General features: G+C 44.8%; 1 protein-coding gene across 5 annotated transcripts in view; it reads left to right on the forward strand.

Moving 5' to 3' along the window:
- The window catches only part of Ppp1r13b (protein phosphatase 1 regulatory subunit 13B), a 90,351-nt gene that overhangs the window by 69,985 nt on the left and 1,693 nt on the right, over positions 1-18,673 (forward strand). For 4 of the 5 annotated variants that reach the window (XM_085697986.2, XM_085697983.2, XM_085697985.2 and 1 more), the window contains exons 6-17: positions 441-615; positions 1,948-2,144; positions 6,608-6,748; positions 9,135-9,315; positions 10,783-10,887; positions 12,456-12,622; positions 12,921-13,422; positions 14,387-15,153; positions 15,826-15,963; positions 16,032-16,165; positions 16,733-16,899; positions 17,995-18,194. In XM_085697986.2, the coding sequence (XP_085554112.1) occupies positions 441-615; positions 1,948-2,144; positions 6,608-6,748; positions 9,135-9,315; positions 10,783-10,887; positions 12,456-12,622; positions 12,921-13,422; positions 14,387-15,153; positions 15,826-15,963; positions 16,032-16,165; positions 16,733-16,899; positions 17,995-18,194 (2,874 nt within the window). The remainder of the gene's footprint in view (positions 1-440; positions 616-1,947; positions 2,145-6,607; positions 6,749-9,134; positions 9,316-10,782; positions 10,888-12,455; positions 12,623-12,920; positions 13,423-14,386; positions 15,154-15,825; positions 15,964-16,031; positions 16,166-16,732; positions 16,900-17,994; positions 18,195-18,673) is intronic. The other variant, XM_085697984.2, reaches the window with a different exon arrangement.

Raw genomic sequence — 18,673 nt, forward strand, 5'->3', positions numbered from 1 at the left:
AGTAGGAGGAAAACTGTTGAGGAGCATTTTATTTTAGAATTTTCCTATTATGAAATGTTTCACCATTTAAAGACACTAATCATGAGGAAAGCAAAGAGTCCCTTGCTGACCTAGTATGAGTTACAGACTGGAGGTTCATCTAGTGATCCCCATGTAGAACACTGCTGTCCAGGAAGTGGAGTAAGGATTCCTTGGAAGTACTGTGCAGCATCAGGAGCCCTGCACAGTCAGCAGGAAGCCAGGCTGGTGGGACTTGACAGATACAATGACACACAGGAAAATATAGGACAGACCTTCTTCACAGGCACCAGCATGAGTTGAATGTACAGACCAGTGCGTGTAGTCTGGTCTGTCCTAAGAATCTGTGACTCATATTGTAATGTATAAATGTGGTCAAAAGTTTTCTATTTGCAAAGTTTAGATTTTTCATTCTTTGTTAGGAACAGCGTTTACATTTTCTAAAGCAACAGGAGCGCCGCCAGCAGCAGTCTATTTCTGAAAATGAAAAACTTCAGAAATTGAAAGAACGAGTTGAAGCCCAGGAAAACAAGTTGAAGAAGATTCGTGCCATGAGAGGACAAGTTGACTACAGCAAAATTATGAACGGCAATCTGTGTATGTGCCTGCAGCCCACGTGCCCACACACCCAGGCTAAGTCTAGTTGGACAGGCCAGATGCTGGCAATCCCAGTCACAAACCCATAGCGGTTTACATGTTCTAACACTACTGTCACCTGCAGTAAAGAGGATAGAGTTCGTTGGGTTAATTGACTTTTTTCAAATTATATAAATTCTCTGAAAAAAAAAAACCTAATGAATCTGAATAAGGTTGTGTTCTACTATGGTATTGTTTGAAATTAATTTTCTGGGTTTTTTAATATAAATTTAATTGTGCATTTTATAGGACACAGTATAATAATTTGAATAATGTATATAATATGTATTGGTTAATCAGGAGGTTCACATTTCTGTCTCCTTGAACTTAAAAAGTTTTTGATGAGTTTATGGTGATTTTTGCATATTTATGACATGCAGTTTGTTTCAGAATAACTCTGGCCCCTTCTTTTATGTTGATGACATCAGCCCTTTGGATTGGTGTCAGGCAGCTCCAGGGGCTATAATGAGTTAGTCTATTTCTGTTCAATTACTTACATTTTATTCATGCATTAGGATGACCATAGAGCCAGGTATGGGGGCACATGCCTGTAATCCCAGCCCTTGAGAGTCAGAGGCCGGAGGACAAGACTGGAGTAAGGCCTTGTCTCCACAAATGATCAGTTACATCATGCAGGTGTTTCTTTTACTTCTCTGTGAATTCTGGTTTTTTGTTTTGTTTGGTTTGTTGTTTGTCAGTTTTGTGTTTTGGGGGTTTTTTGTTTTTGTTTTGTTTTGTTTTCAAGACAAAGAGGTATAACAGTCTTCACTGTCCTAGAACTTACTTTGTAGACCAGGCTGGTCTCGAACTCACAGTGATCTTTCTGCCTCTGCCTCCTGAGTGTTGGGATTAAAGTGTGCACCACCACTTCCCACCGTTGTTTGTCAGTTTAATGGATGCCTATTTAATGTTACAATGATGGATAAGACCTTCATAACAAAGCTTTTTATCTTGCTCTCTGAGATTCTTAAGTACCTTGACCAAACTAGCTTTTGTATTATGTCCCTAAAGAATATTTATTAAAAATGCAAGCATAATTATTTGTGAATAGTCACATCATGGATTTCAAAATCTGTTGGTGTGTTCTGGAGCTGGACACTTGCCTGGCAAATGTGAAATGCAGGGTTTCTCTAACCATAGCTCTTGGGAGAAAAAAAAACATTTTGGGTTATGCATAAACTATCTTTTTTATTTTATGCATACACTTCAATCCAAATCTAGCACTAAATAATACCAGAATTGAGTGTAATGTATAGAAATGAAATGACCATTTTCCTTTTTTGGTAATTACAGCTGCTGAGATAGAAAGGTTCAGTGCCATGTTCCAGGAAAAGAAGCAGGAAGTTCAGACTGCAATCTTACGAGTTGATCAGCTAAGTCAGCAACTAGAAGATTTAAAGAAAGGAAAACTGAATGGGTTCCAGTCGTACAATGGCAAGTTAACAGGACCAGCAGCGGTGGAGTTAAAACGACTATATCAAGAACTACAGGTAATTGCCTGGGTCTGGGGCTTTGGCCTTACTCAGTGGGAACAAAACATTCAAATTTCAGTCTTTAACATCTCCATTTCTCTGGCTTGGAGAGATGCCTCAGAGCTCTTAAGCACTTAGTTTTTGCAGAAGACCCAAGTTCAGACCACATGGTGGCTCACAAACATCTATAACTCCACTTCCAGGGGATCTGATGGCTTCTTCTGTTTCGCAGGCATTGCAAACACATGATTCACATACATACATGAAAGCAAAACACTCATACATAAAATATATAAACCTAAAAAAAGATTCCCACTTCTCAAAAGCTGCCTGCCATTCAATAGGTTTTGTGATTTTTTTTTTTAAATTAGCTTTTGCTAAAATAGGTACTGAACCATTTTATGAGAACATCCCACTACAGACAGGACCATTGAGCCACTGTTGATGCTATCCTCTTTACCTTACCATTCTTTTTTTTAAGATTTGTATTTGTTTATACATATATTTACAAATATATGTATAAATAAATATATTTATTTGTATTTATACAGTGTTCTGCCTGCATGTACACCTGCAAGCCAGAAGAGGGCACCAGATCTCATAGATGGTTGTGAGCCACTATATGGCTGCTGGGACTTGAACTCAGGACCTGTGGAAGAGCAGTCAGTGCTCTTAACCTCTGAGCCATCTCTCCAGCCCACCTTATCATTCTTTAACATTTTTAAGCAACCACTAAGTGTGTAGGATTTGAAAGAATGTATTTTTGGTAAGATATGTTGTAAGTCTATTTTGGTGAGGTAGCTTTTCGATCTGCAGTTAGTTTTTTAGTATGTTTTATCTCCTGTTTTGTCTCTTGTTTACATACACAAATAGGAATGTGTGAGTGTGCAAATATGTGTGCTAGTGTTACAGCCTCATGAAGAGTTTATTATCAAGATAACTGCCTAGTCTTCTACAAGGGATACATCCTAATCGTGTCTAGTCTCGTCTATTTCGTTTTTTAAAAAATATTAGTTATAGGGGGTGATGAAATGGCTCGATAGTCAAGAGCACTTGCTACTCTTCCAGAAGAGCAGGGAAACTGAACTGACCCAGTCCCCAGGTCAGGTGACTCACAACAGCCTATAGTTCCAGCTCCAGAGACCCAACACTCCCTCTTTTGGCTTCAGCAGGAACCCACACAAACATGACATAAACTTGCACAGACACACATATAAATAAACAAATAATAATAAAATAAGTATCAGTTATAGTGCAGTGAGTGTAGTGAGTGCTGTACTTTGAATTTAGGACTATCTTTGTAACCTTGCTTTCACTTCCATAGTTAAAGTTCCCCATTCAGTGGTCTGAGGTTTGCCTCCTGGATTCTGAGAGCTGCTGCAAGGACTGCCTCCCCAGGACTCCAGGCTTGGCCTCAGAGCGTGCTGTTGGCCCTGGTCCTGCATGCGCTATGAAGAGATGAACAGTTGAAGATGTATATCCTATCTTTATTCCATTAGCACTTTATTGAGCATGAACTCAGGACCAACCTGTGTCCTATCTCCAAAAAAAAAAAAAAAAAAAACCTGGGGATGATGGTCAGTGATAGAGTCCTTGCCTGCCATTATTTAAAGGCCCTGGGTTTAATCTCTTGCACCAAAACTCACAAGCTACTTCTGTACTGTTTTCCCTGTGCTATACCTGTCTGCAGGTGGCAGGTCATCTATGCAAACACATCCAGACTCAGAGCAGCATTTTCTTTTCTCCCTTCCATTCCCTCTTTTCTTCCTTTCATCTCTCTGGAAATGAGAATTTGATTTTTTTTTCTTTTTTTGTTTGTTTTGTTTTGAGGGTTTTTGTTTTTTGAGACGGATTTTTCTGTGTAGCCCTGGCTATCCTGAAACTCCCTCTGTAGACAGGCTGGCGTCGAACTCAAAGATCCTCCTGTTTCTTCCTCTAGTGCTAGAACTAAAGACCTTCACCACCACACCTGACTAAAAATTTGACCTTTTAACATAAATATATTTTTTTACTTTAGAAATAGTTCTACTTTATTAAAATAAAGGACAAACATCCTGTCCATAAATTCTGTTTTCCAAAATACCTTGTGGGGGTGGGTTCTTGTTGTTGAGAAAACACATTAATACTAAAAGACGTAGAGTCTTCTGCTTCTAGACCACTGCTAGGTTGTGGGGAGCTTACTCTGCCAGAAATCAGAACTTAGAATTGAGTATTCTCTAAAGCAGAAATAACAAATTGTCGTTTCAAGCAACTCTCTTCTATAACATCCACAACTGCTGATCAGAACAACTAAACTAAGTCAGAACAGCCCAACAAGAAACAGAAAATACAAGTCAAGAGGTCTGAGGTTGTCATATAAACTGTTAGTTCCTTGCTGTCCTTCTTATTCTAATGTAGTTGGTTTTTTCACTCTTTGCTCTTTTGGGGGCCCGCCACCCAGCTGAGACTTATTCTTACTTTTGCATGACTGTTCTTAGCTTGGCTTGTTTGTAATCAGTCTTGCTAACTTAAATTATCTCATCTACCTTTTGCCTCTGGGCTTTTACCTTCTTTATTTTATATCTTTCTTTCCTTCTTTCTCTGTGGCTGACTGCATTGCTGGGTGGATGGCCCCTGGTGTCCTCCTCTCCTTCTCCTTTTCTCACTCCTCCTCTTCTATTTATTCTCTCTGCCTGCCAGCCCCATCTATCCTTTCTCCTGCCTTGCTATTGGCCATTCAGCTCTTTATTAGACCAATCAAGTGTTTTAGGAAGGCAAAGTAACACAGCTTAATAGAGTTAAACAAATGCAATAGAAAAGAATGGAACACATCTTTGCATCATTAAACATATATTCCATGGCATAAACAAATGTAACACATCTTAACATTTCATAAAATTCTATGACTCTATTAAAGAGTCTACTTTACTGAAACAAATATATATATATATATTATAGAAATGGCCTGGCAATCACGTGTCCACAGTTCACTTCTGCATTTACAAATAGAACTTTCATGATCTGCATAAGCACACCTGACAGTGAAGACCTGACATTGAGATGCACTCTAACATCCAGGATCTGGTGTTCGGCAGACAGCAATGTAAGAGAGAGAAGTATTATAGTCATTTTTATTTGAGTGATCTTATATAACAAAATCAAACCAGAGGAGACTTTTAAATGTATATCCAGAAATGATTAGACAGTAAGGTTTTTTTTTTTCTTGAGATTGGGTTTTATATGCCCCAAGTTGGCCTTGAACTTGGTATGCGTATAGCCAAGAATAACCTGAAATTCCAGATCTTCCTGCTTCCTCCTCCCAAGTATTAGGATTGTAGGCATGAGCTACCTTTCCCAGTATATTCATTATGAGTTTAACTTGGTTCTTCAATTTTATTGCATGGCTCACAGATCTATTTATAAGTTGTTGAAAAGCAAATGATTTGTCTGCAAGGAGCTCTTTGTTGCTGCTGCTGCTGTTGTTGTTGCTGCTGCTGTTGTTGCTGCTGCAGGAGGTCTCGCTTGTTTGTCCTGGCCACCCAGCTAGCTTAGCCCTAAAATAACCACACAGAAACTATTAATTAAATCACTGCTTGGCCCATTAGCTATAGTTTCTTATTCGCTAATTCTTATATCTTAATTTAACCCATTTCTATTCATCTATGTATTGCCACATGGCAGTGTCTTACCGGGTAAAATTCCCAGCGTCTGTTCCACTGGATCCATGGTGTCTCTCTGACTCTGCTTTCTTCCTCCCAGAATTTAGTTCTGTTTTCTCCGCCTACCTTAGTTCTGACCTACTGGGTCAAGGCAGTTTCTTTGTTCATTAACCAATACAAGTAACACACAGGGGACTCCCACATCACCTCCCCTTTTCTGTTTAAATAAAAAGGAAGGTTTTAACTTTAACATAGTAAAATTACATATAACAGGTATCAAGCAAGAATTACAGTTACAATATTTCTATTTATTGTTTATCATAACTAAGGAAAACTATAACTGTCTATCTATTCTTCAACTCCATCAAAGACTCCAGAAGGATATAATATTACCTAAGTAAACAGGAAGTGCATTTATAAACAACTTCCAAAACTCTAGAATTGACAGAGGCTTTTTTTTTTTTTTTTTTTTGTAATTTGGAGACTATCTCACTGTGTAGCTCTTACTCATCTGGAACTCAGAGATGTGCCTGCCTTTGTCTCCTGAGTGCTGGGGTTAAAGATGTGTGCCACCACAGACAGCTACTGTGAGCTCTTAACTAACTGCTTTTTAGAATGCTTTAGTCCACTTTGTGGAGATTACACTTTCTTTAAGTGTTTGTCACTTGGATTTATGGAGTCTAAACTGTATAGATGATCATCATGCTGTGGCCAGAGCAGACTGGCCCTGAAAAGACATAATGCTTCTCGATTCATGTGTGGAACCCATGTGGGACCCTGCCTACTAGAAACATGATGAGATATAATTCATGTAACTGTTAAGTTATATTCTCTACTTTGCAGATTCGTAACCAGCTTAACCAGGAACAGAATTCCAAGCTCCAGCAGCAGAAGGAGCTCTTGAACAAGCGCAACATGGAAGTGGCCATGATGGATAAGCGGATCAGCGAGCTGCGTGAACGTCTTTATGGCAAGAAAATCCAGGCATGTGAAAGAGCGGGTGGCTGTGAACTAAACTACTAATAGCATTTCATCTAAAAGTTGACAGTTGTTGCTGGGTCTGCTAGTATACACTGAATCCCAATACTTAGGAGGTGGAGGCAGGAGATTTGTAAATTAGGGGCTAGCCTGGGTTGCATAGGGAGCGTGTGTGTCAACAACAAAAATCGTGAACAAAATGCTACAGAGTTATATTTTCAAAAATATTTGCTATCTAAATTTCACAGATAGAAAATACTCTGAACAAAAACTGAAATAGTATAGGAATATTCACCAGAAAATGTGGCCATCTTCCCCCTATTCACCAAGAGCTGACGATTGCTAATGGCTCTAGTCTTCTGCTTAATTCAGACACAAAGATATAGAAAACTGTAGGATTTCCAATGGAAATGGGATTGTGGCGATTTTGTTAATTGGTCTGTACCTTGCCTGAGATCACTCTCATTCCTTTAACATCTAATGCTGTACCGTGGTCCAGGGTCTGCCTGCGCTTTACCACTCTGCTGCCTCTTGGTATGGGAGTGGGAACCAGCACTACACCCTGTGTCTGACTGGATGCCACATCCAACCCCTTACACCATCAGCACCTTAGGCTGCCCTGGGTTTCCAGCACATGCTTAGACGGTTTGGTGACACAGGTATCCTCTTGTCAGCCTCAGTCACTCTAAATGATGCTCTGAGGAGGCAGGGATGCATGTCATAAGGCTTTGCCCAGCTGAGGTGGATTTGAAGGATGATAGAGGATGATAATTGGACTTAGTAATCTGTTTCTCAGAGAGCTACCCTGTTTCTTAAACCTGAATTTAAAGGTCAGTAATATGAGTAGTTTCAGATGATGTTTTTCTCAAGATTAACAACACAGAAGCCATGAGACACAAGATTATGTGTGCTTATTTATATAGAGTAGCAAAGAAAGTTATGCAGAGAGAGGAGGGAGAGTGAGGGAGAGAAGAAAAGAAAGATCTTCAGGAATTGGTCTATATGGTTTTCTCTATTTTAGATTTGTGTGTGTGTGTGTGTGTGTGTGTGCGCGCGCGCGCACACACGCACCTGCATGGTGTATCTGTGCAACACATGCACACAGTGCCCACAAAGGCAAGAAGAGAGTGTTGAAGCCTTTGGAACTGGAGCGAGAGTTATTAGGTGCCATGTGGATCCACTAGAAGAGCAGCCAGTATTCTTAGCAGCTCTCCAGTATGGCTTATGTTAATAAAGACAAACAAGTCTGAAAGCTGCAGCATGGAGACCCAGGAGCTTAAGTAAAGGCCGGCTGCTCTAGTCCCTTCTTTCTGGGTGACTTAGTTTTTCTCAAGGCCTTGCACTGGTTGCATGAGACCTACCCATCTGTTTTACTTAGAGTCTACTAAATTTTAATCTCATCTTAAAAAAAGGTCTTCTTGGCAACACCTAGACTACTGTTTGAGCACCTATCTGGGTACCATGGCTTAGCCAAGAACCACCCATTACAGGCCTGATGAGGTGGTTAGGCAAACAACACACTTGTTACCAAGCCTGACAACATGGGTTCAAGCCCAGGACCCACATGGTACAATAGAATGGAAGAACCAACTCTTATAACAAGTTGTCTCTGATCTCTGCACATGTACACACACAAATAGCTAGATATGTTATGTTGTTTCAGGGATCTTGAAAAACTTACGCTTTTGCAGAGTTGTGGTTCTCCTGAAGATCTAGGTACTTCTGAGTATTTGGGAAAGTCTTGAGCCTTTCCCAGCATGCAGAATCATGCAGACAGTTTTAGGAATCCTTGGTTTCCCCATTTAAAACCTTCCTAGCAAGAAGCCATAAGGAGCCCATGATCCTCTAGTTAGATTCCGTTGTACACCCTTTTGATCTTAGCCAGTGTCTTCTACCTGGTTGTTCTTTCGTATAAAAGCAGAGCTGCTCTCAGAAATGCAGGGTCCCTGTCAGGACTGGAGGTCAACTGAGCACCTCGCCTTGCATTCTTATGATAACTCCCAACTACACATATAGACACAGACGCTCAATGTAAACCAAGCTATTGGCTTGAGAGTATAGTGAGTAAGTGACAGAGAAGGATCTGAAGCCTTGCTCTGAGAGCAAGCAGGCTTTGACCAGTACCTCTGTCCACACAACAGGGGGAATAGCCCTCCTGAGTGAGAGGGGGCAGCTCATGGGCTATTGGAGGTGATGCCAACTCTGTTTTTGTAGGTCAAAACAAAGGTAGGTGTTTAGTATGAATCAAGTTCTCCCCTTCTATGTGCTTGTCTTTCAGTGCAAGGGACTCCCAGGTTATAAGCTGAGTGATTTTTCCCTTTCCCAGCCTGACAGTCTCTCACTGAACTTGGTATTTAAGAGAATCTTGACTCTGACTTCATCCTCATTGCAGCTGAACCGTGTGAATGGCACATCATCACCACAGTCACCCCTGAGTACATCTGGTCGGGTCGCTGCTGTGGGACCTTATATCCAGGTTCCCAGTACTGGGGGATTTCCTCTCCCAGGGGACCCTGTAAAGCCCCAGTCTCTCACCATTGCCTCAAGTGCCGCCCATGGACGATCCAAATCAGGTAGGTTTCCCCAGTCCTCTGCTCTGGGGAGTACATGGAGAGAGTGGTGTGGAGGTGGTACCAGCCCCTACCTCTGTATTTAATACAGACTCTGCCCCATCTCAAGTTCCTGGTCTCTACAGTAACAGTGACCCTAAAACAAGAACTAATTGTCTCTATTGATCTGAAGGTCTTGACTGTGCTTTTCAAACCACAAATGAAAATTTACAAGGTGCATATAGCACAGGCTTCTTCATCCCTAAGGGCTTTGACTCAGGAGTCTGAAGCTGCCTTCCTGCAGACGGTGCTATAGCTGTTCTATCTTCATCAGTCAGAAAATCCACAAACTCTGTTTGGGTTATGGGTGTGGCTGCAAAGCCATGGGTTGGAGATCCAGCACAAGAGGTCAGATCCAGGGGAGGAAAAGGAAAAAAAAAAAACATAACCCTTTCTTTGATCTCTGCAGTTATACAGTGTGATGATTCAGGCCTCCAGCACTATGCTCTGAGTACTCATTGCATAGTGTTCCAGCCAGGCATACTCTCTTATGCAGAGAGTATGATTGTTTTTAAACCAGTAGATGTATGGTGACATGTACCTGTGATCCCAGTACTCAGGAGGCAGAGGTAATAAGGCGGCTGCAAGTTCAAGGCCAGCCTCGGCCACACAAGGAGACCCTGTCTTTAAAAAAAAAAAATCAGTTTCCATACAGTAAGACTTTATGACTAGGGTTGGCCTGTATACACAGACTCGAGAACTTGTGTCGTGGCATATTAAATTTGTGAAAATATTGTTCTTCTGATATAAAGCCCATGGTTTGAGTCTCCCCCCACCTCCAGGATTAGTAACCAGTTTGTAGTAGTCTTTTGTGCTGCTTCCTTGCCTTTGGTGGGGAGGAGTGATTATGTTTGAGACAGGGTCTCTCTGTGTGGCTTTGACTGGCCTGGAACTCAGACCAGGCTGACCTTGACCTCACAGAGGTCCTCCTGCCTCTCCTTTGCTGGGATAAAGTCATGTACCACCACACCAGGCATTATTGCTCTCTATTGCTTGGCTACGTCTGCCGTTCTGGCTCCTTCTGACTATAGCCAGTGGGGCTTCCCCAACCCTCAGACCTTTTTATGACAAGGTCTTAGCAGTCTGTATTCGGCTTGAGCCCTCACTGCATCATTCCTTGGCAGGCAGTTGTATGAGTCCCCTATCCATGGTGTGTGTGAAATGTCTCACTGGCAGACGAGCTATGTCCTCCTTCACTGACTTGGTAGTTAAAAGTTCCAAGCTGAGAATGTCACCTGTTTCCCACTCTCTACTTAAGCGCTTTGTAGCCTCATACAGTTGCCAGAAGATGCTTTTAACCTCATTCCTTCCACTGTAGCTGAAAACAGCTTGTACAGGTTTCCAGTGTGAACCCAAGCTGGGACCAGGATCTCAGCTGTCTCCTGAGGGGGACTCTGATCCCTGGTTGGCTATCCTGGTTCTGTTACACAGATGGCTACAGTAGATGTAGAGTAATCAGCACGTGGACAGTATCAGACCTGGACGTCGGGCCTGACGGCAGCTCGTCACAACACTCTGCAAGCCTGCTTGTCAACTGTATGTCATCTGATAGCCGTAGTGGGGCACTTCTGATCTATAACACAGGCTGAATCAACCACAATCTGTTTTTCCAAACTGACAAAGGACTGTTAATCACCCTTGCACTTGAAAGCAATACTGTGCTAATACACCTGCCCCTTCTAATCCAGTTGTGGATTTGGGGGAAGGGCCCACACATAGTCATCCGCAGACAGGGTTAGACACCAAGTAACGAATGCTGGCACAGGAAGGGTTATGTTGTGGATGTGTGTGGCAGGGGAGGGTTGCCTATTTCTGAAAAATTAAAATGAACTGCTGGGCAGAGTGGCACACACTAGGAGACTGAAGCAGAAGGACTGAAAGTCCTAGGTTGGGCTGGGCTACATAGTGAAACGCTGTCTCAGAGAAAAAGTGAAGAAGATTTTCTGAGTTACTTCTGAGACTTGTTCCTCATTTTTTTTTTTCGTCCTTTTCTTTGCAATACAAAATGTTAAGTGGCTACCTGTGATACCTGAAGAAAAAAGTTGTTTCTCGGCCCTCTCATGACTGCTTCCAATAAAACTCCCCATTGCTGTGGGATTTCTGAGGCTACTGGGCAGCCATGTATATTCCCATGACCCTAAGAACAGAAAATCCCATCTCAGCCCACCTACTCAAACCATGGGCCTCCAGTTGGCCTTGCTTTTCCAGTAAGCTGAGCTTTCCCCCAGGTGCTCCTAGTGAGTTTTGTACAGCCCTACTTCCGGTCATCCACCCAGAAGGGAGTGGAAGCTCACACACGTGTCACCGAAGGGCGCAAACCAGCCAGAGCATGCAGGTCCCACAGAACATCCTGGAGTCCTCACACTTAGGACTTGAAGCAGTTGTCACAGGTGCCTTCCTGCTGCTCTCAGTCACCCCTCATCCTCGCTGATTCCTGCCCATGCCTAGCTGCCCACACCTGTGCCTGTCAAAGAGCAGCAGAGGCCTAAGTGAGGGTGTACACAGTTTCAGTCCCCTTATGTGCACCTCTTTTCAGTTTGGAAAATGTTCTGTAATAAACATCTTTTCTGAATTTCCTGGAAACTTGGGGTTGATGACTGGCTTCCCAATCATTACAACAAATGTTAGCTGCTGTCCTTGCTGCTACCCAATCAGAAAGAACTTGGACTGGCCTCTTGTGGCCACAGATTGTTTTAGAAGGAAAGAATTCCTCACATAAAAGGAGAAATTTTATTCTAATAATGGAAATCATGCAAATCAAATCTATTAAGTTAAATGATAAATCTTTTCCTACTGCTGTATATGATTGTGTGTCTAAGTAATGCCTGATGGGTAAATGCTGCTGTGTTCTGTGCTGGGATGTGGGACTTAACCTGTTCCAGTGTGATGCAGCCCTTGCTGTGGTGTTGGTGAGTGCTGGTCAGGGGCCAGATGATAGCCAAGGTCACTCCTTGGGCTTATGCAAAGGTCTGTGGGCTTGAGCAAGTTAATAAGCATGCAGGTGTTGGTTGATGACTTCGGTAATGGAAGTCCCAGTGGTGTATTTGTTTCTGGCTCAACTAATTTCAACACTTTCTTTTTCCTTATTCTATGCTCTTCTCAAGCTAATGATGGAAACTGGCCGACATTAAAACAGAATTCTGCTTCAGTGAAGCCAACTCAGATGGCTGGTGGAGACTGGAAGGACTCAGGCATGGAGGGGGCCCTAAAGCAAGGTGCCATCTCCAGCCAGCCTCTGCCTTTGTCAGCACTGGGAGCTACAGAAAAGCTGGTAGGTCTGTGGGCTTCAGTCTGCCTTGGTGAGTTTCCCTGCCCTTCTGATCTTCAGCTCAAGGGTGTGAGGTAGCTTGAAGACAAGGCAGCTCTGTTATTGTCCACCTTGCGCGTCGAGTCCTAAACAGCCCCTGGCCCTGAGGGGCCTGAGCATACTCAAGTGCAGACCAGTAATGAGCCTAGCAGTGTGTCTTATGTCCTGAAGGCTTATAAACCCTACTGTGTGCTATTGTAAATGGATGGAAATATGTTTAATCTTCCAAAGAGTAACTGGTGTTTTCTTCTTATAAATTTAGGGCATCGAGATTGGCAAAGGGCCACCTCCCATCCCTGGTGTAGGCAAGCCACTGCCCCCAAGTTATGGGACATATCCAAGTCCTGTGCCCCTGGGCCCAGGATCAACAAGCTCCCTGGAGAGGAGGAAAGAAGGCAGCTTGCCCAGACCTGGTGCAGGCCCACCAAGTCGACAGAAACCTGCCCCACTGCCCCCTGCAGGCAGCGCTCCCCAGCCTGGCTCCTCGCAGCAGATTCAGCAGAGGATCTCAGTGCCACCAAGTCCCACATACCCTCCGGCAGGGCCACCTGCCTTTCCAACTGGAGACGGAAAACCTGAGCTTCCACTGACAGTGGCCATTAGGCCTTTCCTGGCTGATAAAGGGTCAAGGCCACAGTCTCCCAGGAAGGGACCTCAGACAGTAAATTCAAGTTCTATATACTCCATGTACCTCCAGCAAGCCACACCACCTAAGAATTACCAGCCACCAGTGCATGGCACCTTAAATAAGTCAGTTAAAGCAGGTATGCTGGCTGAATACTTTCTCTGAAATGGTAGTTATCCCTTAATTAAGATCTGTATCCTTGCATGCTACTTGCGATAAAACAATTCTTACATAAAGTATAGGGTGTCAGTTTGGGATGGAAATAAGAGACAAAATGCAGAGTAATTTTGCAGACAATCACACTCTGACTTCCTGCCTGGGTATCTGCATATCACCCAGTAGTAAATCCAGAAGGTAAGACTTGAGGAATTTCATTTTTCTCCTGCTTCAGGGTAACCTGTGCCATTAGTTATCAGTGGTTACAGGGGAGCCTGCTGACCATGGCTAAGTCAGCATCCCGGGCATGGGCAGTGTGAGGAGATTCCATGGGGACAGTCTGCAGTGGGTGATTGAACAGGGACCTCCTAGAAAGGCAAATGAGAAGAGACAGCACAGCTCTACATACCTTATGGAGGTCAAAGAGTTTCCCTTCCTAGCTGGAAGGTTCTATGGGCCAGGTCAGTGCTACAGCATCCAAACTTGTAGTTCGATCCCTGGGTGTCTTTAGCCATCACCTGCTAAGGACCTCCCAAGTAGTGTGATCTGTGGGCACAGTTCTAGCCATGGGAGAAGTATTTGAACCACAGGTCAGATGCGTCTTGCTCCAGAGAGGTGAGTATCTTCATGTTGTCTACGTCAGTCCCAGGCTCAGATGCAGATTTAGTGGATTTGGCATTTTTCCTTGGCCAGAAAACTAAGTGGACTTTTGTTGGAGTGGGGAAACTCAGGTCAACAATTTTTTCTTTTGAAAAAGCCCAGTCTTGGAACCATAGATAAAACACAGTTTAAAGGGAGTGACTGGACAGTCTTGGAAAATGTTTGCTGAGGATTCAAAAATCAGAACCCACCAGCAATAGCAGCTTATGTCATCAAGTGAGGGCCAGGGAAAAGATCCTGTCATAGTAGCCAGGATGAAATTGTTCTGTCCTTTGTTTTTCCTCCAGTATATGGAAAGCCTGTCCTACCGTCAGGGTCAGCATCTCCATCACCCTTGCCGTTTCTTCATGGGTCACTGGGCCCAGGCACAACACAGCCTCAACCTTCTTCAGAATGTGCTGAGAAAGAGCCAGAACAAGAGGGGCCCCCTGTACCTGGAGAAGGCAGCACGGTGGAAAGCCTGCCACGGCCACTCAGTCCCACCAAACTGACACCCATTGTGCACTCACCACTTCGTTATCAGAGTGATGCGGACTTGGAGGCTCTCCGCAGGAAGCTGGCCAATGCACCCCGACCCCTGAAGAAGCGTAGCTCTATCACAGAGCCAGAGGGTCCTGGAGGGCCCAACATCCAGAAATTGCTGTATCAACGCTTCAATACCCTGGCTGGTGGCATGGAGGGTACCCCTTTCTACCAGCCCAGCCCTTCACAGGACTTTGTGGGCACCTTAGCTGATGTGGACAATGGAAATACCAATGCCAATGGCAACCTGGATGACTCTCTCCCTCCCCGGCCCACAGCCCCACTTCCCGAAGAGCTTGCCCCATCCTCAGATGCCAACGATAATGAGTTACCTTCTCCTGAGCCAGAGGAGCTCATTTGCCCCCCAACGACTCATCAAACTGCTGAGCCTGCCGAGGACAATAACAACAACGTGGCTACAGTACCCTCCACAGAACAGATCCCAAGTCCTGTGGCTGAGGCTCCTTTGGAGGAGGAACAAGACCCTCCAGCACCCCTTTCCCCTGTCATTCATCCCTCAGCAACACCTGCGGTGGGTATCCCTGCTAAACCAAAGCCACGCATGCCCTTGCATGCAGAATTAGATGTGGGGACGGGATAGTCAGATGATCACAGACCAGACAGTTCAAAGCATGGCACATGGTACCCTGGTAAGCTTGTTGGCACTGACACCTGAATGACAGACAGGGAGAGAAGCAATGAGCCTCCCTGAGGAGGTCAGTACTGACATAGCAGAAAGGGTTTGGGATCATGTCAGGGAATCCACACAAGGCTTGCGTTTTTGGTTTTTCAAAGACAGGGTTTCTCTGTGTAACAGTCCTGACCTGGAACTCGCTCTGTAAACAAGACTGGCCATGAACTCGGAGATCCCCCTGCCTCTGCCTCCTGAATGCTAGGATTAAAGGCGTACACCACTACTGCCCAGCCCACAAAAGGCTTTCTTAATGGAATCTCTGATATGGGATCAGTGGGGATGAGCTGACTCCATGGGGCAGACTTCTGGCTCAGCAGCACAGCTGTCACTCCTTCCCTCCCCTGGCCAGCTACTCTACAGATGGCCAGGCCCTTGTAGGGCAGTCGCCAGGGTTGCTCCTGGAGAGCTGCTGCCTTAGTTCTTGCCACCCCTTCCCACAGCAAAGGTTTGGATTGGTCCTTGCCTTGGGTAGGTCACCTGACACTGAAATGCTTGTTTACCTACACACAGAGTAAACGGACCAACCTGAAGAAGCCTAACTCTGAACGAACTGGGCATGGGCTGAGAGTGCGCTTCAACCCCCTAGCGCTGCTTCTAGATGCTTCCCTGGAAGGAGAGTTTGATCTAGTGCAGAGGATCATCTACGAGGTGAGCCATACTCCCATATATGCTGCTGGAAGTTTGAAGGGCTGGCTTTCACTTGCTCTGTGTCCTAGGTGGAAGACCCTAGCAAACCCAATGACGAAGGGATCACGCCCCTGCACAATGCTGTCTGTGCCGGCCACCATCACATTGTGAAGTTTCTGCTGGACTTTGGTGTCAACGTGAATGCTGCTGACAGTGATGGATGGTAAGAACCCTGGGGGGTGGCGAGTGGAACTCAGAGACTCACTTTCCCCTACCTTACAAAAAGAAATGATACACATTTTAAAGAGTTAAGTCAGGAGGTGGTAATGCACACCTTTAATCCCAGCACTTGGAAGGCAGAGGCAGGTGGATCTGAGTTGAAGGCCAGCCTGGTCTACAGAGCAAGTTTCAAGAGGTCTACATAGAGAAACCCTGTCTCAAGAAATAAACAAACAAAAAACAAGTAGAAATTTGGGACTCCAGGGATGCTTCAGTGGTTAAAGAGCACTGGATGCTCTTCCAAAAGACCCAGGTTTGCTTCTCAGCACCTGCATGACAACTCTAGCTCCAGTCCCAGATCAACTGACACCCTCATCTGACCCCTGCACGCACATGATGCATACACATACATGCAGGCAGAACACCCATATACATAAAATTAACAAAATACCTATAAACTTGCTTCGCACAAAGGTATGGTACCTTCATCAAAATTCTTGAGGTTTGTTTCACACAGGAGCCAAATAGCCCTGGGTGGTGCCAGACTATACATTTCCCCCTCTGGTTCTAGGACACCGCTGCATTGTGCTGCCTCTTGCAACAGTGTCCACCTCTGCAAGCAACTGGTGGAAAGTGGAGCCGCTATCTTTGCTTCCACCATCAGTGACATTGAGACTGCTGCAGATAAGTGTGAAGAGATGGAAGAGGGGTACATCCAGTGTTCTCAGTTTCTGTATGGTACGTAGGGAAGCTCGTGTGCCTCAGCTGCTTCCCCTGGCTAATCGGCACTGCATCCCATGTGCTGGCCTAAATTCTGGCTCAGTGAGCAGATCATGCTTAAGTGGTCACCTTTACCCTCACCCCTAAACATCTGAAAATCCCATTTGTATCTGGGTGGTACAAACAAACCTAAATCTTCCACTTGGAAAGCTTTAGGAAGACCACAAGTTGCAGGAAAGCCTGGCCTACAATAGTGAGACTCTGCCTTAAACAAAAATCACATTAGGAGGATTTGAGTAAGCATGCCCTGGATTCAGAGAGAGAGTGGGTATGGTAGTAGTGCATGCCTTTAATCCCAGCACTCAGGAGGCAGAGGCAGGATGATCTCTGAGTTCAAGGCCAGCCTGGACTATAGAGTGAGTTCCAGGACAACCAGGGCTATGCAGAGAAATTCTTTTTTTGGGGGGGTAGGGGTTCCCGGGGGTCCCAGAAGTGGGAGCTGTGTTTGCCAGGCAGCACTGGTGTACGCACTTGCTTCTGGGTCCATGAGTTGATGCAGGGCTGCTCCCCTTCTGTGCTGGCTTGGGGCCATCTACATACCTCAAGTGTCTGGCAAGTGAAGGGCATGTCCCAACTAAGTTGCCGTAGCCAGTGTCAGAAATCTAGGAGCTCAACCATGTCCTCTGCTAAGCAGTTACAAGTCACTGGTTCCATATAACCCTGAGAAGCTACTGTGATGGCTTGGTGATACAAGTGATAACAGCCAAACTCCCGCAACAAAGGCAGGCAACAAAGTGCTGGGCAGTAATGAAGCTGGGCAGGCCGAAGGGCCCTGGGAAACCAAGCCCATGTGAGGAAGAGGCTGATGTCACATAGGCTTCTGCTAAAAGAAGGTTTCTCAGCAGTGATGGCATAGGCCTGAAAGTAGATCCTGGGTGATGTGCTTACAACAACCAAGGTGCAACCACCATATGCAGCTGGTTTGTTGCTACTCAGTGCAGTCACAGCTCCCTACCTGATGACTGCTCAACATTCATTCTTGACATAAGTTTTGTTTCACCTTTACCTACCTCTGCTGGCTGCTGTGCTAAAATCTATCTCTTTTTGGCTCAGGGGTACAAGAGAAGCTGGGAGTGATGAACAAAGGCACTGTGTATGCTTTGTGGGACTACGAGGCCCAGAACAGCGATGAGCTGTCCTTCCATGAAGGGGATGCCATCACCATCCTGAGGCGCAAAGATGAAAATGAGACTGAATGGTGGTGGGCTCGTCTTGGGGACCGGGAGGGCTATGTGCCCAAAAACTTGCTGGGGGTAAGCACTCAGCACACTCAACGCTTAGACACTGGAAGTCAGCTGGCCTTAGACCTGTACAAGTAACAAAGACATTCAGATGGGTTCAGTTCTGCTGACATCAGGATAGAACAAAACACTAATTCATTAAGCCCTAGCAGTCTGCTCTCTATACGGGCAAGCCCCTTAGTCCCTAGAGTCTGGCTTTCCCCATGGGAGAGCATGTGGATGTTAGAGACCATCAAGGTCACCTCACTCTGCTTTGCTCATGGTAAATGTTTTCAAGTACTAAGTCACCCCACATCGTCCTCCGTGATCTGGAGTTCTTCAGAGCCGGGTATAGTGGCACACGCTGTAATCCTAGTGTTTGGTTGTTTTTGAATTTTTTGTTGTTTTGGTTTTGTAACTCCTTCTCTCTCCTGACAACTGAACCCAGGGCCCGAGCAAGCACTCTACCACTGAGCTAAATCCACAATGTCTGTAATCCTAGCACTTGGAAG

Source organism: Myodes glareolus, chromosome 11 (genome assembly GCF_982192425.1).
Source record: "Myodes glareolus chromosome 11, mMyoGla1.1, whole genome shotgun sequence".
Classification (NCBI taxonomy): domain Eukaryota; kingdom Metazoa; phylum Chordata; class Mammalia; order Rodentia; family Cricetidae; genus Myodes; species Myodes glareolus.